The following is a 22529-nucleotide window of genomic DNA, read 5'->3' on the forward strand; positions in this document are numbered from 1 at the left end:
AGGGGCAGGAAAGGAAGTCCCTCCCAAAGATAACTTCTTCTGGGCTGCTATGCTCGCAGAACACCTGCCCAGGTGGTCGGCGGGTGTCAGGGGGAACCTGCCCCCCCCCCCGGGGGTCCTGTAGGCTTGGCCCTGACTTGGTTTCCTCTCATTTTAGTTTCAGAGCATCTCCTTCCGGAAGATCCAGGTGAACTTCCCCTATTTCCGAAGTGACAGGTATGGAAAGGTTAGGAATTGGATTTTCTTTTTTTGGCTGGTGCTTCTTTAAATTATAGCGGGGCGACCTTTACCGCCCCTCAGGCCCGGCGGCACTCGCTCTAGCCGGCTCACCCTCTCCCCTGCCGGGCAGGCTGCGTGCGAACCCCGGCATCAGGAGGGAGCGGGCCTTGGGCTTCTGTCGTGGAAATGAGCGGCAAGGGCCCAGCTGGTCCAGTGGCTTCTGTTCTGTCGTGAACTGAGGCCTGGAGGCATCTCGGGCCAGGGAGGTGGAAACTCCCTGGACAGAGACAGCCCACAGGCACGCTCTCAAGGGTGCATTTCGTAGTCCAAAGCAGTGTGCTTGGTCTGCGCCTCTCTGGGTGGACGGTGCGCTCTCTCGGTGGGTTTTCGCCCTGTGGGATTTGTGTGTGAGAAACCGCCGAGCACACCGGGCCCGTGGAGTCCGGGGCCCTGGGTCAGAGCTGTGGTGCACCTTCCTGTCTCAGTGTTCCTGCAAGTCATTGCCACCCACGCCTCTGCATGTAACCGGCACTTGGACATTTTCACGAAGCTGTGGCTCTCTGGAAGGAAGAGCTGGGGAGAGTCTGGCTCAGCAGGGGCCAAGCTGGGGCTGAGCTGGGGCTGAGATGCTGTGTTCAGCAACAGGGGGCCCCCTCCACCTGGCGGAACTCGGGCTGGGGAGAGCACCTGGCTTCAGGGGAGCAGATCTGCTGCCCAGGCGGCTTCCCCAGAGACCTGCCCTCCAGCCCTGACCCCATGGGTCCCCAGATAAGATGTTGGCAGATAAGGAAGGGAAGAACTGCCTTTGGCGGCCTGAGCGCTCTTTCCAATAAACCGCCTGTCCCTTCTCTCCTCAGAGACAAGCGAGACTTTGTGTCTGCGGGGGCAGCCGCCGGCGTCGCCGCAGCTTTCGGGGCTCCCATCGGGGGCACCCTGTTCAGCCTGGAGGAGGGCTCGTCCTTCTGGAACCAAGGGCTCACGTGGAAAGTGGTGAGGGGGGCCTCCGGGGAAAGCCTTCTCCTAAGGAGCCACGCGCACAGGGTCAGGCTGGACACGCCTTGCCCGGTACCTGTGGCCCTGATGACCGGCGTGGCTCCCTGGGTCGGAAACTCCTTTGCCTTAGACGCCCATGACTGCCAGGCCATGGACTCTCCTGTGCTTTTCGTGTTCGTGCCCCCACCTCCCCACGTCACACTGGCCTCATCCTCTCTCGGCGAGCCGTCCGACGGGAAGAGGCGGTGCTGGCGTGGCCGTCAGGCAGGCAGGACCCCGGTCCCCTACCTTAGAGTAGCGCGTTCTTCCTCGAGTGCCTGCTGTTCCTTTCTGGCTCGGGAGCTGGTGCGTGACTGGCTGTGAGCAAATAGGCTGTAGCCACAGGCCGTTGAAGTGGAAGCTTCTTGTGGCCCGTAGTGCAGTCGGTCGCACCGGGGGTGCCTCCCCGCAGCGGTCCCTGGACCCTGAGTCAGACCTGGAGTTCGCAGGTTGCTGTGGAGAGCGGGGGGCTCTACGAGGAGGGCCAGGGAGAAGTAGGAGTTGTCCCTGTTGAACGTCCTTGTTTTGTCACCTGTCCCCAGCTCTTTTGTTCCATGTCGGCCACCTTCACCCTCAACTTCTTCCGTTCTGGGATTCAGTTTGGGAGCTGGGGCTCCTTCCACCTCCCTGGACTGCTGAGCTTCGGCGAGTTTAAGGTATGTTCCGTCCTTTTCCCCCAGAATTTATTGCGTGACCCGTGACTGCTGCTCTGAGTACCAGGGAGAAGTGATCAGAAGGGCGGGTGCAGCTTCTGGTTGGGGGGGGGAGTCCCTGCCCCGCCAGTCTCCCAGGCTCGCCCCACCCCCCGGCCGGTGTGGGCGGGGCTCCAGCACCACGTGGCTCCCGGGGAGAGCCGGCAGCCTCGCCCCCCACCCCATGTCTGCCTCCTCTGCTCCCGCCCCTGCCTGTCCTCAGGGGCCCTGCCTGTTCTCAGGGGCCCTGCCTGTTCTCAGGGGTGCTTCTCTCTCCCTCCCTTGCCCTCCTCCTCTCAGTGCTCTGACTCTGACAAAAAATGTCACCTCTGGACAGCTGTGGATTTGGGTTTCTTCATTGTGATGGGGGTCATCGGGGGCCTCCTGGGAGCCACATTCAACTGTCTGAACAAGAGGCTCGCAAAGTACCGTATGCGAAACGTGCACCCGAAGCCCAAGCTCGTCAGGTACCTGAGCAGCCGCCTCCCCTGACCTGCTGCGGGGGCTCCCTGAGCTTTGTGTGGGCGGGGCCCTCTCTCCGGAGGGAGGCGGCCACGTGACCAGACCCTGCCTTCCACACCAGCTCTGATCTCACGTCCAAGGTTGGGGCAGTAAACAGGGTCACACACCGGCCGTATCTGTCAGACAGGCCAGAAGGCTGCGTCTGAGCTTAACTGACACCAGAGTCGCTGGTGGGCCCCCAGCCTGTCCTGACTCGCCACTAGGGCACGTGACCGAGCCAGGAGGGTCAGTGAGGCTCTCAGCCCCGGGACCATGTACGAAAGGCCATCTTGTTGTTCAGAGGGAGCCGATGTGGACGCCGCAGCCACGTCCCCGGCTACCCACTGTTTGCGTAGAAATTGCTAGAACAAGTGCTGACTGACTGGGGGCTGCTGCGTGTGCGTGCCTTTGGGGAGACGAGGGCGGGGGGCAGGCAGGGCTGTGTGTCGAGTCTCCGAGGCTGTGGAGTGTCCTGTCACCCCGTCATCGCGGCCTCCTCTGCCTCGCAGAGTCCTGGAGAGCCTCCTGGTGTCCCTGGTGACCACTGCGGTGGTGTTCGTGGCCTCCATGGTGCTCGGGGAGTGCCGGCAGATGTCGTCTTCCAGCCAGACCGGGAATGGCTCGTTCCTGCCCCAGGTAACCCCGGCGCCACTGCAGCCGCCTTCGTGCTGCGTCCGCGGGAAGGATCCAGAAACACGTAGCACAGGACGTGACTCTGTTAGAGCTGCTGGGCGCGTTGTTCCGCGCCTGCCCGGCCTGCCGAGGGGGAGGGGTGTGCAGCAGCCTTTCTGCACCAGCAAGCGTGCGCCTCTGCCTCCTTCGCTGTCCTGGCTGCCCTGGTGTCACGGACGTGACCTCCGGCCCCTCGCTTCCTCTCTGGAACAGCACCACTTGGAAGCAGAACAGTCTGCGTCTTCTTCAAGCCCCAGTCCACTCTTCTAGCTGTCCACACCTGAAATGTGCCACCAGCCTCACCTCCTCCCCCGACCCCGGTGGCCGCGGGTCTCACTGAGACAGGGCGGCAGGAGTGACCGCCGCAGGGTGAACAGCAGTGCTGGCTGTTCACGGTGGTGAGGTCACTTCCTGGCACCCGTCCTGTCCGCACTGCCCCTTTTCCGTTCTTAGGAGCATGTGGGAGTGTCCAGAACCTCTCCCTGAAAGAGCAGGGGCCGTGGGGCAGGAGTCGGAGCTGACTCTGCCCCACGGCTTCGGGGCCAGCCTGGCGGTGGGTCTGTGAGCTGGACTTTGGTTGGCCAGCTGCACGGCTCTGGCCTGCAGGGTGGGGCCTGGGAGTGCTGTCTAAGTACCCGTCTAGTAGTCCCGAGGGGCCCCCCGAGTGCCCCAGGGGCCCTCTGGGGCCTTGTCTCGGATGGCTGCTTCTTCAGGGTGCCCAGGCCTGCCCAGGCAGCGGAGTCGGGGCGCAGGGTGGTAGGCAGACTGCGGCCCACGGGCCAAACGCAGCCCTTGGCAACTGCTTGTTTCCTTGTAGCCCCTGAGGTAAGACTGGCCTCTGCATTTTTAAAGAGCTGAAAAAGGCCAGGAAGAATATGTGACAGAAGTTACATGTGGCCCCTGGCTGGTGTGCCTCAGTGGGTTGAGCGCCAGCCTGCGAACCAGTGGGTCACTGGTTCAATTCCTGGGCAGGACACATGCCGGGGTTTCGGGCCAGGTCCCCAGCTGGGGGCGTGCGAGAGGCATCCGATTGATGTTTCTCTCCCTCCCTTCCCCCCCCCCCCGAAAATAAACAAATACAATTTGAAAAAGAAAAAGAAAAGAAAAAGTGTATATGGCCTGCAAAGGCTACAATATGCACTATCTGGCTCTTCACAGACAAATTTCACTGACCTGCTACTGGTTATTCCCAAGGCCACCGCCTCGTCACTAAACCAGTGTCTTCTAAAATGCGGTCCAAGGAACACTGGTTTACATGATTCAGAAACACGTGGAAACGGGTTCTGTGGTCAAACGGGTTAACCAGAACGGAATACATTTCGTCAGTGCCAGACTTCGTAAGGCCCTTAAGTTCCAGTCAGAGTTACGAACGTTTGGAACGTTCACTGCCCCAGATTTTCCATGAGGCGCTTTAGAAAATCATCTCATACCGCCCCCACCACGGCCATGCAGGCGCGTGTCGTTACCCCCATTCTGCAGGTGGGGAAACGGGGGCCAAGTGAGGTCTTGCCCAAGGTCACTCAGCTAGCAACGCGTGGGGTGGGGGCCGTGCCCGTTTTGCAGATGAGGAAGCTGAGGCAGCACAAAACGGAATACCTCATTTTGCCGTGAATAATGCACACCACGTTTTAGTGCTAATTCCCATGTATACTTCACACTGCACATGGGAGTTAGTACTGCCCACATGTAACGCACAACCTTCTTTTTCACTCGGAAATTGGGGCGAAAGAGTGTGCATTATACACAGCAAAATACGGTACCTTTCCTAAGGTCACAAGAGAGTGTCAGGTCCCTCTGGTTATATGAGCCCGCACTCTGCTTTTAGGGGATGCTCCGATTTCCAGCAAGTGCTCTGGTGCTGCTCAGGGCATGTGACTCTTCCCCGGGAGCCTTCAGGACTGGCGTTCCTCCCGATGTGGTTTGGGAAACGCTGCACGTGTTGGCTGCTGCACTGTCATCTCAGCCTGTCCATGCATCGCTGTCCTAAACACATTTCTCCCTTGCCAGCTTTTCCCCGCCACCTTCCACCAGTAGGGGGCACTGTCCACTTCCTCCTGCAGCGTTCCTCCAGCTGAACCCAGCCAGGTTCACCCGATAGGGTTAGACAGGCCCATCACCTAGCATTGTTGGAGTGTCCACACACGGCTGTCTCTACAGTGTTATCAGTAGGACTGAGCCCAGGACTAGTCCACAGCCTTAGTGAGCTTTGCAGGAATGCTTTCTGTCCATGTGCCCGAGGACGGGGTGAAGTTCACCCCCATGCTGTCGCCCACCATCAGATGGAAAGCAAGAACAGCCGTAGTCCGGACACCCTTGCCCTCTAAGGAGTTAGGCAGTGCCAGAATCTCACCTTCTGCACAAGGTGATGGGGAGAACCAGAGGTCTCAGACACGAAGTAGTGACCTGTTTCCTGGACGGGGTCTTGCTCAGCTGGGTCTTGCTTAGCCAGGTGGAGCGTGGCGGGGGAGCCCGCAGCACCTGGTGTGCATCAGGCCTCGTGCGGAAGTGGCTTTGCTTCTGCAGCAGATTCAGGGTGGAGGCTTTTTCCATTCGGAGCCGAAGTTGGGCCGCTAGGTCAGCCATACCCTGGACACGGCTCCGCAAACCTGCCAACCCCCAGCCACTTGTCTGTCGCCTGCCTCACCTCCCCCTGGTCGCCGGGGTCTTGGGCTGGGCTTCCTTCCGGGAGTGTCGCTCACAAAGCCAGCACAGGGGGCAGAGGCGAGGCCAAATCCGCAGGGGCTCCTAATCCCAGCTGCGTGTTCTCCACGAGCGTGGGTGAACCAGGGCCACATCCTGGTTCATCGTTCCCCAGTGCGAGGAGTACAGTCTCAGTTGGCTGCTCTTGGGTGCAGAGCTCTTTTTTAATGCCTGGTTAATTTACGGGGAAAACTCGAACGCCAGACGTTTTCGACCTAGCCGGGAACCTCCTGCCGGAAGATGGAGGGGTGCAGTCAGGCGTGCTGACCTTGACTTCTGTTTCTTAGGTCGCATCAGAAGATGTGAATTCGAGCATCAAGACCTTTTTTTGTCCCAACGAGACCTACAACGACATGGCCACGCTGTTCTTCAACCCCCAGGAGTCTGCCATCCTGCAGCTCTTCCACCAGGACGGTGCGTTCCTGCGTGCCCACGCATCCCGGGCGGCCGGTTTCTCTCCGGGGAACAAAGAACAGGGACTCCTCAGCGCCTCTGCCGGCCGTCAGATGCAGCCAGCCTCGCCCTTAATTCTGGGTGGGAACCGGGCTTTCCCGCTGCCGTGCCGACCCGGACAGATCAGCATCTCTGCCTCCGGTGGTGGTGGTGGTGTTGTTGTTGGTGGTGGTGGTGGTGGTGGTGGTGGCGGCGAACTGGGTGGGGTGCAGGAGCCACAGTGGCCCGGTGGGCCTCGGCGGGCACCCGGTCTCGGGACTCAGGTCTGCCCTTGCCTTGCAGGCACCTTCAGCCCCGTCACTCTGGCCTTGTTCTTCGTGCTCTACTTCCTGCTTGCGTGCTGGACTTATGGCATTTCTGTTCCCAGCGGCCTCTTCGTGCCTTCTCTGCTGTGCGGCGCTGCTTTTGGGCGTTTGGTCGCCAATGTCCTCAAAAGGTAGCGCGTGTGCGTGCCTGAGCATGCGCGTGTGTGCACAGACGCACAGGTGTGGGGGCCGTGGCCCCCGCCCCCCCTCCCCCAGGCAGGATTCTAAGCCACGTTCTCGGTCTCTCCCTCCACCAGCTACATCGGTTTGGGCCACATCTACTCGGGGACCTTCGCCCTGATCGGCGCCGCGGCGTTCTTGGGCGGGGTCGTCCGGATGACCATCAGTCTCACGGTCATCCTGATCGAGTCTACCAATGAGATCACTTACGGGCTCCCCATTATGGTCACTCTGATGGTGAGCGCTCCCCTGCGAGGCCCCTTTGAGGTACAGGGCCAGGGTCGCCCCACAGCGGTCTCTCTCCAAGTCCCGGCTGTGTGTTGCAGGTGGCCAAGTGGACAGGGGACTTCTTCAACAAGGGCATCTACGACATCCACGTGGGCCTGCGAGGAGTGCCGCTTCTGGAGTGGGAGACGGAGGCAGAGATGGACAAGTGAGGCCACACTGCCCCCGCACGTCCTGGGTTCAGAACTCGTAAACGCTAGGGCCCGAGGAAGGTTTGCTGTCGGGTAGGAAGCGGTTGTTCGGACTCTGGGGTCGGAAGTGAGTGAGACAGGAAAGAACAGGAGGGTCGTTAAACTAGCAAGCCCGTTGGTTCCCGGACGTGTCTGGGGACATGGCTCAGCTCGGTGTGGCTGGGCACTAGGGACAGGGCAGGGGACAGAAGGGCAGAGCGGGCAGGGCCGACGCCTGGGCTCGTTTGGCTCCTGGGGCATTCTGGTTAAACAGGAAGTGAGCGCTCCACAGCGCAGAAGTCAGCGTCAGGATTGAACGTGGAAGGGTCTGCTGAGCCCTGTTTGAGGACCAGCCCGCCTCACGGGCGCCTCAGGGGATCTCATACTGTCGGCAGTGATTTCCCGGGCGCAACCCCCAGACCGCCCACCAGCGCACAGGTGTCTGCGCCTCCCGTGTCGGGGCTGTCGCACAAGGCCCCGGGAGTCTCTCAGAGGGGCCAGCAGCGCTCTGTACGGAGGCAGAGAGTGAGCTCGGCCAGCTTTGCGGGCCACGTGGTCTCAGTCGCGGTGGCCCAGTTCTGCCCTGGCCGTGCGGAAGGAGCCCCAGACAGCCATCCCCGGTTAAAGGGGCACTCAGACCCTTTTTATTTTTAAATATATTGCTTTTATTTATTTTTTATTTTTAAAAAGATTTTATTTATTTATCTATTTATTTTTAGAGAGGGAAGGGAGGGAGGGAGGGAGCGAGAAACATCAGTGTGCGGTTGCTGGGGGCCGTGGCCTGCAACCTAGACATGTGCCCTGACTGGGAACCGAACCTGCGATGCTTTGGTTCGAAGCCCGCACTCAATCCACTGAGCCATGCCAGCCAGGGCCCTTTTTTAATTCCACTGCTAGAATTAGCCAGTCAGTGGTGATATGTGGAATGTGCCATGAGGTGCTCAGAGGGGACGGCCAGTCAGTCCCCTGGGCGAGTGGACGGGGTTGTGCCGAGGGGACTTTGAACACTGAGCCGAGGGGCAAGTAGAGGCCCAGTAGTCTGACAAGGCAGGGAAGGGCGTCCTGGGCACGGGGACAGGCGTGTGCGGAGGACACGGTCGGGAGAGGCACACCAGAGACCCAGCACAGCGCATCATGGCTTGCTCCCTGGGGCCCTCGCATGAGGCTGGACGGCTTCCCTCCTCCCCCCACCCCCAGGCTGAGAGCCAGCGACATCATGGAGCCCAACCTGACCTACGTCTACCCGCACACTCGCATCCAGTCTCTGGTCAGCATCCTGCGCACCACGGTCCACCACGCCTTCCCGGTGGTCACGGAGAACCGGGGCAACGAGAAGGAGTTCATGAAGGGCAACCAGCTCATCAGCAACAACATCAAGTTCAAGGTGAGAGAAGCAGCCCGAGAGGGGAGGAGAGGGGAGGAGAGGAGAGGAGAGGGACAGATGACAAGTGGTTCCGTCGCTCACGCCGACCAGCGCTGGTCACACCCCCTGCCGATGGGGTGGCTCCGGTCGGCTCTGAGGGGTCGGCACGTTTCACGGTGTGCGACCGTGAGCACAGCGAGAGTGGGCTTCATCTAGGCCAGCAGGACAGGCGTCCGTTCTCCCAGGCAGCACGTGGGCAGATTGGTTTTTATTCCACAGTCTCTGGGCTTCGTTCTTTACGGTGTGCAGGTTGTGTCCGGGTGGGCTCAGAGCTGCCAAGCGCAGAAACGGACTTCGTCCTACTTAAGAAAGAAAAAAGCAGTTGGCAGCTACAGGACCCACAGGGATGCGGGAGACCCGGAGTGGTGTGTGTGCCCTGGGCGTGCAGGCGGCTCGTGGACGCTCTTTGGGGGCCAGGAGGCCTCAGAGCTGGCTGTTGTCTGTCCTTGGGGGCTCCCAGTTTGAAGTCCAGGCAGAGGCACCTGGGCCATGTGCCCACCCCTTGGCTTTGGGGGCCGAGGGGCACAGAGACAGACAGTCCCACTGAAAGGTGACGCGGGAGGAGGGTGGTTTCCCACTGGAGAGCTGAGGTGCGGCTTCCAGATCGAAGGAGCAGGGAAGTGGGCCGGCCGGAACCACGGGGTCCGTAACAAGCCCCGCGGCCCCGGGAGGCTCCTGTGAGCCCCCGAGCCACTGCGAGGATGCCTTGCAGCCCCCACCGGCCTGTGCTGTGCACCCCCTCTGTCGCCCAGACCCACAGCACCTCGCCGAGTAGGCGCTGTGTCAGTGTGCCCGCGAGCAGCCACCCACGGCCTCCCCGCCAGAAACCTGCCCACGCCCCCCCTCCCCACCCCCAGAAATCCAGCATCCTCACCCGAGCCGGCGAGCAGCGCCGGCGCAGCCAGTCCATGAAGTCCTACCCGTCGAGCGAGCTGCGGAACATGTGCGACGAGCACGTGGCCTCGGAGGAGCCCGCCGAGAAGGAGGACCTGCTGCAGCAGATGCTGGAGCGCAGGTGAGGGCGCGGCTCCGCCCGCCACATGCGCGCACGGGGCCGGCGGCCCGCGGGGGGCGGGGGGGGGGCGGTCGGGAGGGGTCAGCCTCGGCTCCGGTGCTGTCGGGGGTGGGGGGTGGATTGGGGAGGGCTCGGGCGTGGAAGCCACGCGGTCCTGCGAGGGTGCACTCGGCAGCGTCTGGTTTTCACGTAACAGATACACTCCCTACCCCAACCTATACCCTGACCAGTCCCCAAGTGAAGACTGGACCATGGAGGAACGCTTCCGCCCTCTGACCTTCCACGGCCTCATCCTTCGGTCGCAGCTGGTCACCCTACTCGTCCGGGGAGTTTGCTATTCCGAGAGTCAGTCGGTGAGTCTCCTCTGCAGTGGGACCGCGGGGGGCAGGAGGGCAGGAGCACAGCCCTGCGCCTCAGGGAGGAGAGGGGGCGCTGGGAGTCGTGTGCCGCCCCACGGCCCCTCTGTGCCCATCGCCGCGCTCCAGGTGACACCGAGCCGAGCGCAAGAGCTCCCCCCCGCCATTCTGCACTCGGTCTCTCACCTGTCCTCAGGTGTCCTACCGGCCTGCAGGCTTTGAATACATTTCTGTGTTTTGGTTTCTGCTGTGCATGAACCTGCTCACGTATGTTATCGAATGAAATACCATCCTTCCCGTAAATTCACCCATAGTTTCTCTTTTCCACTGGATTTTGTGGAGGTACTCGGGGGGTTGTTGTCCACAGTGGCTCCCTCGCCACCTGAGACCCGCTCCCCCTCACACACTGCATCCCTTCAGGGGGAGCCGGGGAAGGGGCCTGGAAAAGTTGCTCAGAGGCCTGTTTTCCAACAGACTCTCCTGGTTCAGGTCTAGTCCGTTGGAGGTCAGCTGAGGTCACTCGGGGTCCAGCTGGTGCACGGAGGAGCGGCACACACAGGGCGGGGTGGGGCGGGGCAGGGAGGGCCTCGGGTGCAGAGGCTGGGGCTTGAGAGGGTGGTCTCTGGGGAAGACCGGCCTGGCTGGGAGTGGGGTAGCGGGGTCAAGTGGAGCACAGGGGACAAGGAAGCTGGGGGCGTCAAGTGGGCCGGACTGCAGAGGCCTCGCCTGCACGCCCCGCCAGCCAGAGCCGGCCTGACACCGCAGTGGGGGCCGTGTGCAGAGTGGACTCAGGGAGGAGGACGGAGCAGAGCAGTGACCAGGACTGGTGGTCACTGTGGCCACCAGGGGTGGTGGCCCAGGGGCCCAGTGACAGCAACAGTGAGACTCGGGGTGGAGGAGCAGGGACGGAGCTAGTGGCCGAGTTTCCTGTGGCTGCCGCACCCAGCTGCTGCCTCCTGCGGGCGGCTTCTCTCAGCAGCTGGCGCCCCCCTCCTTCCCGAGGCCAGAGCACAGCCTCCGGGGTGGGCAGCATCGCGTGTGCTGGAGGGTCCTCGCCTCCCCTCCCCAGTTAGTGGTGGCGGCCAGCCCCCCTCGGCATTCGCTCACTGTAGAGGCGTCACTCCCATCTCTGCTCCCCGTCCCGCGGTCTCCTCCCCGTGTGTCTCCTCTTTTTATAAGGGCGCCAGGCACTGGGTTTGAGGCCGCCCTAACCCAGGAGGACCCCGTCTGCGCTGGCCCACGTCTGCAAAGGCCTGGCTCCCAGTGCGGCCCGGTTCCCGGGCTCCAGGTGTTCAGACTTGGGTTTATCTTTTGGGAGCACACGAGCCAGCGCACACAGCCCCTGTCAGTGCTTTCCTCGTTTAAACTTCAGAACAGCCCGTGTCCGTTCCACAGGTGGAGAAAGGGGCGTCCAGGGGAGTTCGGAGGCTCGCCCAGGCGACACAGCCGGGCACAGGCTGAGGGGGAACTGGCCTTGGATCAGGGTCTCGCCCCAAAGCGCCTGCTCTGGCCGCCTCGCTCTCGGGGGCTGTGGCTGGGCAGATGCGGACCCTGGGGTGGAGGGGGCTCTACCTGTGACCCTGCCCGTGGCCGCGCCCCGAGCAAGGACCGTGTCTCGGTTGGGCTTGCAGAGCGCCAGCCAGCCGCGCCTGTCCTACGCCGAGATGGCCGAGGACTACCCCCGGTACCCTGACATCCACGACCTGGACCTGACCCTGCTGAACCCCCGGATGATCGTGGTGAGGAGGGCCGCCCTCAGGGGCGGGCTGAGCCGGGTTGCGCCCCGCCCCACCCCACCCCGGCGAGGGCAGCGCGGGCCGCCGCTCACCTGCGCCATCTCGCCTGTGCAGGACGTCACCCCGTACATGAACCCGTCCCCCTTCACCGTCTCACCCAACACCAGCGTCTCCCAAGTGTTCAACCTGTTCAGGACCATGGGGCTGCGGCACTTGCCGGTGGTGAACGCCGTGGGAGAGGTGAGTCTGCGGCTGTGCCGGCCCGTCCGTCCTCCCGCCTGCCGGGAAGGACCCCCTGGCCACAGCACTGTTTGGGGGTCAGGGCTTCTCCACCCTAAGGGCACATCAGGGCCCACCAGGGAGGTTTCCAGACCAAAACCTCCTCTGAAACTCGCCCAAGGAAGTGAGGAGGGGGTGGGCCGGTGGGGCCTGAGCCAGCCTCACCCACTTTCCCCTTTGCCGCCTGTGTTCCTCACGTGCTGTCCCCAGCATGGCCAGCAGGTGTCGCCAGTGGCACCGTGGACTAGAAACGCTGGCGGCCAGCTCTCTTCTGGGCTGGCAGCACCTGGAGGCTGGTGGGGGTGCGGGGCACCTGTTCCCACCTGCTGTGGGCATTGAGACCATTAGATGAGAGAATTTCAAGCAAAACACTGGGACAATTGTAAGAGATGCAACACTCAGTATTCAGTAATTATTGCTACAGACTTTGCCATTTTTTCTTCTTCGAGCTCCGTATTTTTCTTGTTACACAGCATTGTTGTTTCATTGCAGAAGAATAAGAAGACATAGATAAGCAAAAAACCCAAAAAGCAGCACCAAACCACCCTCTCTCCCGAGGTAGCCATGTTAATTTTCCAGCTTACCCTCGCCCTCGGCACCTAGACAGGGATCTCGTGTGCCGAGTGTTAACGAACACGACGCCAGGGCTGCGCCGGTCGGCGCCCGCAGGGCGTGGCCGCACCACGAAGCACTCGCGAGTGAGGGAGGCCCCGGCGCCCCGCAGGGCCCGCTCCGGGCACCGCGCTCTGTAGCATGCGCTCGGTCACCCTCTGTGCTGCAGTGTTAGTTAGATGTCCCTGCAGCGGTCGCTTCTTGAGGCCCCCCCAGAGAGGGACAGGTCCCTCCCTGAGGTCAGAGTGCACAGGACAGGTCCTTCGGACGCAGTGGTTGCCGCGGATCAGTCGTGTCCCCTGCTTCACGGGGCCGCCAGTTCACGGTGTGCGGCGCCTGCCTGCCTGAGTGACAGGACGTTGCCGCGGTGACAGTGAGCAGCGGCCCTTAAGGAAGAACTCTGTCCCTCCGCGCCCCCACACTCTCCTGTGCATCTGTCACCCAGGGTGGGGCTCCCCCCACCGAGCACTTCTCGGACCCTCTGGACACCCGCTGGCCCTGTCAACCTGCAGAGGCGCCAGGCTAAGGGTCCTTGGCAGCCGGAAGTCCCAGCAGTCCCCTGGGCTTCTGACCTGGCCCTAAATGAGGTTTTCACGGCCCCTGGTCACAGAACTCAGGGAAGCAGTCTGCTGATAGGTTGCCGGTTTATTACAAAGGGTCGCAGCTCAGCCACAGCCTGACGGAAAAGGTGCCGCCCAGGGCGGCGTATGTGGAAGGCGTGGCCAAGCAGGGGCTTGGGGCTGAGAGTGCTGGCCTCTAGTCACGGGGCTGGTTCCCCTGGCAGCCGGCCTCCCTCCTTGGGGTCCTTCCACAAGTTACACCATCAACACAGACTCGGGTGTGGTTGGGAGGGCTTGTTGTGAAAAATAAATAAAAGACTCCTTTATGAACTCTTACCACTTAGGAAATGCCAGGGGTTTTTAAGAACTTTCTGCGGGGACTTGGACGCAGAACAAATATGTGCTCGTGCTTCTCACTGTGAGTCAGCGTGACGGTGGTTCGGAAGATGGCATTTAGGAGCGCCAGGGTCACAGCCTGTGAGACGCCTTGGCCGGGCCCTTCCTCGGGCACCCGTACGTCAGCAGGCTGGGGGTAGCGGGAGCCGGGAAAGCCGGGGAGCGAGTGCCCTGCTTAAAAAGACGGGCGAGTTCAGAGTTTAGCTGGTGCAGCCACAGGGTGTTTTGAAGCCACGTTCACGCCTCCAGCTCATGAGCCCTGGCCACCCGCATCCCGTTCCGTCTGGAGGTCAAGCGGCCTCCGGAGTGAGGGTCCTCATTCTGTGGCCGCACCTGTTCTGCGCCGCCGGGACCCAGTTCTGTCTCCTCCGGCTCTCGTGACAGACCAGGCGCACTCCGTTCGCTCCTGGCCGTGCCCCGGCGGGTTTTACTCTGGGGTGACTCGGGTCTCTCCCTCCTCGCCCTAGATCGTGGGGATCATCACCCGGCACAACCTGACCTACGAGTTCCTGCAGGCCCGGCTGCGGCAGCACTACCAGACCATCTGAGGGCCCGCTCAGTGGCCTCACGCCACGGGCCGGCCGGCCCTCTCCCGGGGCTCCCTGGGGCGGCAGCCCTGCCTGGGCCGTTCCGGGGCTCGGCACATCCCCAGTCACCCCCTCACTCGGAAAGCCTGCAGTCATCAGACGCTTTGCTGGTCAGAGGTCCCGGGGACGGTGTTAACCCACGAGGGTTGGGCCTTGGCCGCCGTGCTCAGCAGTATCTTCCCATTTCCTGCTCCCCAAGGCCCCCCATCCAGTGTCCAGTCGGGCCGCAGCCCCTCCACCCCACTAACGCCAGGACCGGAGCAGGCGGGTGGCGGGCCTCGCTGGAGGGGGGGCCCCAGCGCATTGTTCCTGCCCCCCCCTTGCTGCTTTCCTAGGGAACCCCGCTGTTGCCTTAAACCGTGATGAGAGGGGCTGTGGCCCAGGCAGACACTGGGGGGAATCAGTTGCAAAATGAAGTGAATTACTAAGTTCTGGAATTGGGCACTGTGGAAACAGCCTTGTGCCTGGGGGGCCTTCCTGCACCGGGCCTCTCGGCTCGGTGCCTGTTCGTCTGAGGGACCCGCTCTGCTTCCGGGGCGTGGGCTGCAGGCGCAGTCTCTGTGCACAAGGCGTTCCCCACTGACAGTCTCTGAGTGGAAAGCCGGGCGGCAGGAAACCCCCCTTCGTTTGTGCCTGCGTCTCCCTGGAAGAGCGGCCACAGCCCAGCCCCGAGCACCCTGACGCGGCACCCCAGACGGACTGCCTGGCTCTGGGGAGCGGCGCGGTGGCCTTTGAGGTGGAGAGCAGGGAACCCTGGGGCAGTAGCCACTGCAAGGTGCGTGTGCCAGCTGGGAAAGCCCAGGTGCTGGTGACAAAGCAGACGGCGTATTTGAGGACAAGGCTGTCCGCCCTCCATAAACATCTGTCACTTCCCTGCTGTCACCACACCCCTGCCTCCCAAGGGGCTCAGACGTGGGAACTGCAGGAGGGGCCTGCCTGGAGTGGGGAGGGCCGGGCCCCCAGGGGCCAGCATTGCACATGGGAGGCCCCCCTGTGTCTCTCGGGGACTCGGTTTCCCTCCAGGCTGGCTGGTCCTCGGGGCAGGCCCCTGAGTGGGCATCTGAGTGTCGGGCACGTGCTCCTGCTGGCCTCTGCCTTCCGCCCACTCCGCATGCTCACCAGCGTCCGGGGCCCACGGGGAAGCCCCGTGGCGGGTGTGCTTTGGGTCTCCAGGTGGCGCCGTTTGCATCTGACGTTCTGATTTGACCGCGGAAGCCGCGAGGACCGCGGGGCCCCAGCGACACCGCTCTCCTGCCTTCCACCTCATGGTGACGTCGATGCCAAGACCCTTGCGGCCAAGGGGGTGGGTGCGGGGCTCAGGTCTCGCGTTCAACACACTCTGATGACCCCTTTCCTTTCAGCGAGGGCCGCTTCAGGGTCTTTTCTAACGGACCGTGGCCCCCTCCTTGCTATTTTTTTAAAGATTTTATTTATTTATTTGTACAGAGAGGGGGAGGGGAGGGAGGAAGAGAGGGAGGAACATCCGTGTGTGTTGCCTCTCGCACGCCCCCTGCTGGGGGCCCCGGCCCGCGGCCCAGGCATGTGCCCCGAGTGGGAATCAAATTGGAGACCCTTTAGTTCGCAGACCTGTGCTCAGTCCACTGAGCCGCACCAGCCAGGGCTATTTTCTCATGTCTCTGACCAAAAGTGCTTTGAGGCCTAAGTTTTTCAGCATCCCTGGATGCACCTGATTTGTGAAATGTGGCTGAAACCCCCAATAAATCGTTCAGGAAATCACGGGGACCAAAAAAGGCAAGCCCTTTCTCGGTGTGATGGTGTTGCACCAACTGCCACCTTATTCTAAAGCAGCAACTGGGAGCTCGGCCCTCTGACCCGTCCCTGTAATGACGAAGGGAGCCAGTTGCACGGGTCATGGGCAGAGCCTGCCTTCCCAGCCCTCACAGAGACTGGAGGGGCCCACGGCCTGTGGGAGGGCCTCTGGCGTCCAGGGCCGGGCCACCAGGTGCTCCCCAGAGCCACCGGGGGAATGTCGTCGGAATTGACCCCATGCACATTGCATTGCCCTTCAGCCACCAAGATACCTTGCTCCCACCAGCATAGCCCAGACATAGACGGCAGAATGCAATACCTTCCTCCCCCCAAACTCCCTGCACAACCACCAGGGAGGACCCACACCCAGGCCCCTCTGGAAGGACACCCTTCCCGTCCTCTGTGGACGGCTGTCCTTTCCAGATAAGCCCAAAGACAGCCACTGCCCGCCTTGTAGCAAAGCAGCTGTTAGCCTCGCGCCTCTGATTTCTGTTAGAAGCCTGCATTTCCAGCTCGCACCTGGTCCCGCGAGCCCCACGGCCTCCTGGTGATGTGGTCCCTCCACAGATAAAACTGCATAGAGGGCTCTGGGGTGGCTAGAGGTGGTCGTGTTTTGTCTCCAGCCTGGTGCTTCGTGGCTCCCCGGCTGAGGTAGGTGGGGAAGTCGGGGGGAGAGTCCCCACAGCCGTGGGGCCTTTGCACTCTGCCAGGTGATTTGCTCGTGACCTTGTTTAGAGACTGCTGGCTGGACTGGACGCCTGTTTGACCCAGCTGCCCATAGGACATTTCTGATGTGAAGGGGCACATTGACGCAGCCTGGTGACCAGAAAGCCTCCAGAAAGGCCAGGCGCACCCTCCTGGCCCTCGGGATCTGAGAGCAGCGTTGCCCTGCAGCTCCCATGGACCTTGGTCGTAGCGATGGCCACGGCTTCCTTGGTTCCGTTTGCACTGTTGGTTTGTACAGTGATGTGTGCTAATTCCACTGTGTATGTAAATGGTGTCTTTTTTAATTTGTAAAATCCTATTTTTATTTGAACTGTTGGAACTTGGACGTTCTCATTATAACCTTACCATGTCAGAGTAAAACGTCTTCATCTGTCTCTAGCCTTTGGTCTCCGAGGTGCTCCTTTGAAGTGGCGTTTGGGTTTGGCCTTACACCCCCTGTCTCACTGGTGTGTGCAGGCCGCAAAGCCAGACGACAGTTGTGTGGCCTCAGCTCTCTCCCCGTAGAGTTTTCCCAGCAGGCGCCTTCATTCGCAGGGGTCCACACACCACCCTAGGAAGCAGTGGGGCCCCACGGGTCCCGGCAAACGTCACGCGGCTGTCCCTGTTCCCCCCCCACGTGAGCTCTGTCAGGTCGTGTTTGCCGTCCTTTTCTCCTTTGGAAACTGCCCGCTCCTTCCAGCGGCTGCTGCCCATAGCAGCCGGCGGAGAGGCCGTTCGTAGTCCTGGCAGGGCTAGGAGTTTGCCCACAAACATCCCGTGAGCCAGCCAGGAGCCACAACATCGGTGCAGCGTCTGCACGTGTCTAGACCCTGTGGCCAGCTCCCGTCAGTGCGCGTGTCCCTGCCTTCTGTTCGCTTCTGGTTTCGCCAGAAGTGGGACTTGCTTTCTCTCTCGCCGATTTGCTTCAAGTTGCCATCGCAGCAGCGGTAGAAACGGTCTGTCAGTCAGTCCCCTCCGCCTGTCCCCAAGTGCCAGGGGCATTTTCTGTGTATGTGGCACTTTCAGCCAACCCACTGTGTCATGGCCACGCCCGGCTCACCACCCTTCCCTCCCAGCATCTCTCAGTCATTCCTCCAGCGCCTGACCCCGGAGCCAGGTTGGACACTTCTTCCACCGCCCCTCCCCTTGTCCTTGTGAGTCCCCTGCTGCTCGCTTTCCCGCCCCTCGGAGCTTGGAGTCCACATAAGGAACATTCTTACTGCAGGTGATCAGGTCAGAGTTCCTTCCCGTCTCTGTTCCCTGACCCTGAGTTCACTTCTGGCTTCCACATGCTCTGCTCGAGGAGTAAGTTGCCACTTTATTACCCCTTTTCCCAATTTCCGGACAAGACCAAGACAACTTGACCAGCGTTTACAGAGCATCCATGGTCCGGGGTGCTGAAAGGGGCATCTACGCTCAAAGAACTTGCCTTCCCAGACAGACTGCCCTGGTACAATAGTTACTATGCACGCGGCGCTGCCAGCGGGGAGTGGAGCTTACATGGGGCATGTGGTGTCCAGGAGGCTCCGGGAATGAGTGGTGTTTGCAGTGAGCCTTGAGGGAGGGAGTGGCTGTTCTCGGGAGCACGGGACGAAGGGACAGCGTGGACAAGGGCACAGAGCGGTGATGGCGCAGGCGGAGGGGCACAGGGGCTGTTACGGAGAGTGGGGGGCGGGGAGGTTAGGGTGGGAAACGGGTCCGAGAGCCACCCCCTGCTGCAGGTCGACCCCGAGCCGGGCAGTTCCTACAGAGGATACATTTTCAGAAGCCAATACAAAGAAACCATCTTCTCCAGGGGCTCCCACCTCGGTGAAATCTACGCGTCCAGGCACCTTGGGCCTGAATTAGGGAAAGAGGGTGCCCATTTTTAAAAGCGTGTTAGTACCCAAAGGGCACATAAACTTGCAGTGTGTCAGCATAGCAAACATTTCTTTCAGTTTGCCCAGCTTTTAAACCCAAATTCTTTCCCTCTTCTTAAAACTGAAAGTGCAACTCAGTGGCAGCAGGTAACTGCAGCAAAATGGATCAGAAAATTCAGGGCCCTCATTATGTAAAATGTTCCTTAAAAAAAAGGAAGTACTAGGTGTGCAAAAATTGTCTATTGCACGCCAGCTCCATTAGGTGTAACCAAGGGGAAGAAAGCTCAGATGTTTTAAGTTTTCTTTTTCATACTGAAGGGCCCTGAATTAGGAGCAGATCTAAAAGAGCAATGCCCTTTCCGTCTCTGGGGGCTTCTTCAGGATCCGTGAGGAGGCTGGCGTGAGGGAGCAGGTTGAAAAGTGCAGTTTGAATCCCAACCCACCCCCAAAAACAGAAAGAAAGAAAGAGGAAGGAAGGATTTGTCCAAATCCACAGAACGCACACCACCAAGAACGACCTCTGTGTAAACTGTGGCACTGGGGTGAGAACGGTGTGTCCTGACGGTGCGGGCGCATGGACTAACAAACATACCCCCCCCCCCGGGGGGGCATGTGGGCAGTGGGGGAGGCTGGGCAAGTGAGCAGAGGGGCGTCTCTGGGAGACCGGCACTTCCCGCTCACCGGTGCTGGGCACCTAGCATTGCTCTAGAAACAGCTCGTTCATGACTTTCAAAAGGAGGAAGAGAGGCATTGAGCATTCTTCTCCCTGACTAAAGGAAGGTGATCAGGACTGGCCAGCTGAATCCTTTCCCCCCCTAGGAAACAGAAAGAAAGCACAACCCAGCTTTTTGGCTTCTGTCCATGGTGCTGAAGTTTATTCGTTTTCAAACCTCTTTCAATCATCACAGGTGAGGGTTTACCCTACAACGTTAATAATGCACGGGGCGGGCGAGGCGGGGAAGCCACAGTCAAACCACTTCATCTACGTTTAGCACAAAAGGTGACAAGTGCAGACGGGCGCCTGCAGCTCGAACAGGGTGCTCGTCACAGCTCAGCCGGATGGCAATGAGGTGGTACACGGTGGAGCGCGAGACCCCCGGGGGCGCGGGCCTCGGAGTCCGCCCAGGCCTGGCCATTATCTTCGGTACTGCAAAGAAAACACAGACACGTTTGGCTCGGTGTCCTGGCTGCACTGGGCATCTAAAACATAAACGCCCTCCACAGCTTCACGGGACTGCGCTCACATCCCACCAGCCCCCGCCGCCCCCCCGCATGGCCTGACGACCCTCTGAGTTGCAGGAACTGATAAACAGGTTGCTCATGAGAAGCTTATAAGGGCCAGTGCTGGTCCATTTCCGTTGACCTTTGGGATCTGACAGTTCTGGGGAGGAGAGCGACCTGCCAGTCCGCAGGATGAAGGCGCCCTGGCTCCAGGCCTCCCGGGAGTCACTTTGCTTTCTCAGCATCGTCTCAGCAAGCTAGAGATGATGCCATCGACCCTACACGCTTGGGACACCCACCAAGTGGGGGCAGAAATGTGCAAGGGCGTGAGTTTCCGTGCTGGCCCCCTTCCCGCCGAAGGCACCCCCTGGCGGTGTCCTGTGATGGGGTGTGAGACTCGGTGAAACCACAGTTTCCTTCCCCCCCCGCCCCGCGTCCAACCCCAGGTCCTCTTACCCGGAAGCTGTTGCAGCCCAGCCCACTCTGGGCTCCGATCCTGTCCATCCTGCCCCCAAAGCAGCTGGACCGCCGCAGGCTCCGGGGGGCGGCGAGCAGCGCCCTCAGCTTGTTTTTCAGGAGGGCAGACCTCTCGGAGGAGTCCCAGGGGCCCCGTCCGAGGGCACCCCCATCTCTCTGGGCTGCGCTGACTTCCCCGGTCCAGGGCGGCACCTCGGGGAGGGGGCTGAGAGCTGCCCCAGCTTCCTCATTCTGCTCGCTGAGCACTTGCGGGGGCACGAGCTCCTCTTCCATAGGCACCTTGTCCTCCAAATGGTCCAGCAGATTCTTTACAGAAGGAAAACACGGGGAGAGAAAGGGGTCTCGCGGACGGGCAGTGTCACGGAGCCCCCGGGCCCCAGACCATGCCCCCTTCCTGGCCCTACCTTGAAATCCATCAGGTCAGCGTTGGACACGGAGCTGTACACAGGGTTGGCTCTGCTTGGCCCTGGCAGCTGGAACGCCAGAAAGAGGAGGAAGCTGGTGGTGATGGTGAAGAAGGAGCCCATGCCGGCGTCGGTCAAGGAGTGCTCTGCCGCTTGTGCTGCCTTTCCTCTCCTCTCCGGCTTCCCTCTGCCGACCGTGGTTCGTCTCCGCCTGTCTCCGTCTCCCAGCTGCCCCGCGCCTCCTCTTTTTATAGCCCCCCGGCTCTCCAAGGGCGCAAGAGGGACAGAACCCTCCCCATTCTGTCACTTGCAGCGATAAAGCAGCCGAGTGAGGAGCCAGCAGAAGATGCCCTTTTAAAGTTATCAGTCCAGCAGAGCCCTCCACGGCCCCTCCGCCTTGAGCAGCCCCAGCAAGCCCCGGGAACCCAGGCGGCAAGAGCCACATTCTTGTTGATTTGCCTCAAGAGCTTCCCACTTCAAAGGTGTGAGGAGAGCAAAAAAGAGTCCTTGGTTATCTCGCTGCGATGATGCCTCGGGCTTCTTTCTCCTGGGCGATGGGGACCCATGCCGGGAAGCGGAGGAGGGTGACGGTTCCGTCGCCCAGTTGGTTTACGGCTCAGCTGTCAGGGCTCCAAATAAGGGTGGGAGAGGAGGAAATGGCAGGCAGCCGGATGCCGGGGACAAATTAGTCCAGATGCTGGAGCTGGCCTCACACCTGACTCATCCGCCGCGAGGGCAGAACCTCTCCCTGCAGCGGGGCTGCCCTGACTTGGCCGCCGCTCTCGGTGATCAGGCGAAACGCGAGTTATTTTTCAGAGGACCAGGTCAGCCGGATCCGAGTGTGCTAAGTGCCCCAAGAATTCAACTCCCAAACACGAACACCAAGAAAAATGAGGGAGGGGGGCACCGTTGTTCCTCCGCAGAGCTCACTCCCCCTTCCCCACCCCCCCACAGCCCCTCCGAGGTGTCAGGGGAGACGGGCCCCGAGAGATTGCCTGTTCTCATCTCCCCGCTCACAGAAGCTCAGATTCTTTGAGTTTGCAGCTTGTCATGCCCCCCAGGAGGTGGGGAGTAGTGTTCCCATTCACAAAGGAACAGGACTGAGGCCAAGCACGAATGTCACTTGCCCAAGGTCATGAGCGCAGAACTAGCACTGGAACCCCAGGTCTGACACCAACGCCCGCGTCCTTAACCCACTTCACCGATAGGCGGCTGCTCAGCGGGACGGTTCCCGACAAGCCCCGTAGGCACCGGCCCTGGTGAAACACACCCCCACTCCCTGTCTGCCTCTGAGCAGCCTCTGCCCCCTTCCCGCCGCCACCCGGAGGCTGGAGCCTTGTGTGCTTGACAAGTTGGTGTGTGGACCGTCTCAAAAAAAAAGTGCTACCTCCAACCTGCACGACCTGCTGACACACCCCACCGCATCTCCACAGAAGCTCGGGAAACGCGTGTTGACGACCAATAAGTGTGTGCTGGCCAGGCCCCTCCCCCACAGCGCTCACTCCTTGGCTAATCGGAGTCTAAGGACAGGACTTCAGGGCCGGATGGGACAAGATCCCCTGAGAGGCATCCAGGGTGGTTTTATTCTAAGACGGAAGGGACACGGAGGGCTCTTCAGGAAGTGATTCAGGTCAGGCAAACTCAGCCTGAAATCGAATCGGCTGCTGCTCTGAGTGGGAGCTCCGGCGGCCAAGGGCCACCGCATCCTGACAAGTCCCTGGCGTGCGCTCAGGGCTTAATTGCTCGGTTGGCAGGGTTATTATTAGCCAGGAGGATTCAGCGAGCAGCCACGCTGGGAGGAAGTGGCGCTCCCAGCTGCCTGCCTCACGCGGCCCGTCTCCTGGAGATGCCCTTTAAGACGAGCCTTTGATGCTGGCGAAGACTTCTGGAAGGGTGTCGAGGCAGGTGGCCTGCAAGCAC

General features: G+C 61.1%; 2 protein-coding genes across 3 annotated transcripts in view; one reads left to right on the forward strand and one right to left on the reverse strand.

Moving 5' to 3' along the window:
• Window positions 1-17033, forward strand: part of CLCN6 (chloride voltage-gated channel 6) — a 37611-nt gene extending 20578 nt beyond the window's left edge. The window contains exons 9-23 of one of the 2 annotated variants that reach the window (XM_045859296.1): window positions 158-216; window positions 1077-1209; window positions 1794-1907; window positions 2244-2410; window positions 2954-3080; window positions 6104-6230; window positions 6552-6705; window positions 6832-6991; window positions 7081-7187; window positions 8407-8593; window positions 9490-9647; window positions 9844-10000; window positions 11635-11742; window positions 11854-11979; window positions 14054-17033. In XM_045859296.1, coding sequence (XP_045715252.1) covers window positions 158-216; window positions 1077-1209; window positions 1794-1907; window positions 2244-2410; window positions 2954-3080; window positions 6104-6230; window positions 6552-6705; window positions 6832-6991; window positions 7081-7187; window positions 8407-8593; window positions 9490-9647; window positions 9844-10000; window positions 11635-11742; window positions 11854-11979; window positions 14054-14134 — 1965 coding nt within the window. In that variant the 3' untranslated portion in view covers window positions 14135-17033. Of the gene's footprint in view, window positions 1-157; window positions 217-1076; window positions 1210-1793; window positions 1908-2243; window positions 2411-2953; window positions 3081-6103; window positions 6231-6551; window positions 6706-6831; window positions 6992-7080; window positions 7188-8406; window positions 8594-9489; window positions 9648-9843; window positions 10001-11634; window positions 11743-11853; window positions 11980-14053 lie in introns of those variants that run through there. The other variant, XR_006787985.1, reaches the window with a different exon arrangement.
• Window positions 17034-19370: 2337 nt separating this feature from the next.
• On the reverse strand, window positions 19371-20843 carry NPPA (natriuretic peptide A). Its single transcript, XM_045859629.1, has 3 exons — window positions 20610-20843; window positions 20185-20511; window positions 19371-19654 (listed from the first exon to the last, which is right to left on the reverse strand). Exons 1-3 carry the CDS (start codon window positions 20730-20732, stop codon window positions 19643-19645), a joined length of 462 nt encoding a protein of 153 aa, XP_045715585.1. The 5' UTR covers window positions 20733-20843; the 3' UTR covers window positions 19371-19642.
• Between the last annotated feature and the right edge of the window lie 1686 nt (window positions 20844-22529).

Source organism: Phyllostomus hastatus, unplaced genomic scaffold (assembly GCF_019186645.2).
Source record: "Phyllostomus hastatus isolate PE091 unplaced genomic scaffold, TTU_PhHast_1.1 phas_scaffold_182, whole genome shotgun sequence".
NCBI classification, from domain to species: domain Eukaryota; kingdom Metazoa; phylum Chordata; class Mammalia; order Chiroptera; family Phyllostomidae; genus Phyllostomus; species Phyllostomus hastatus.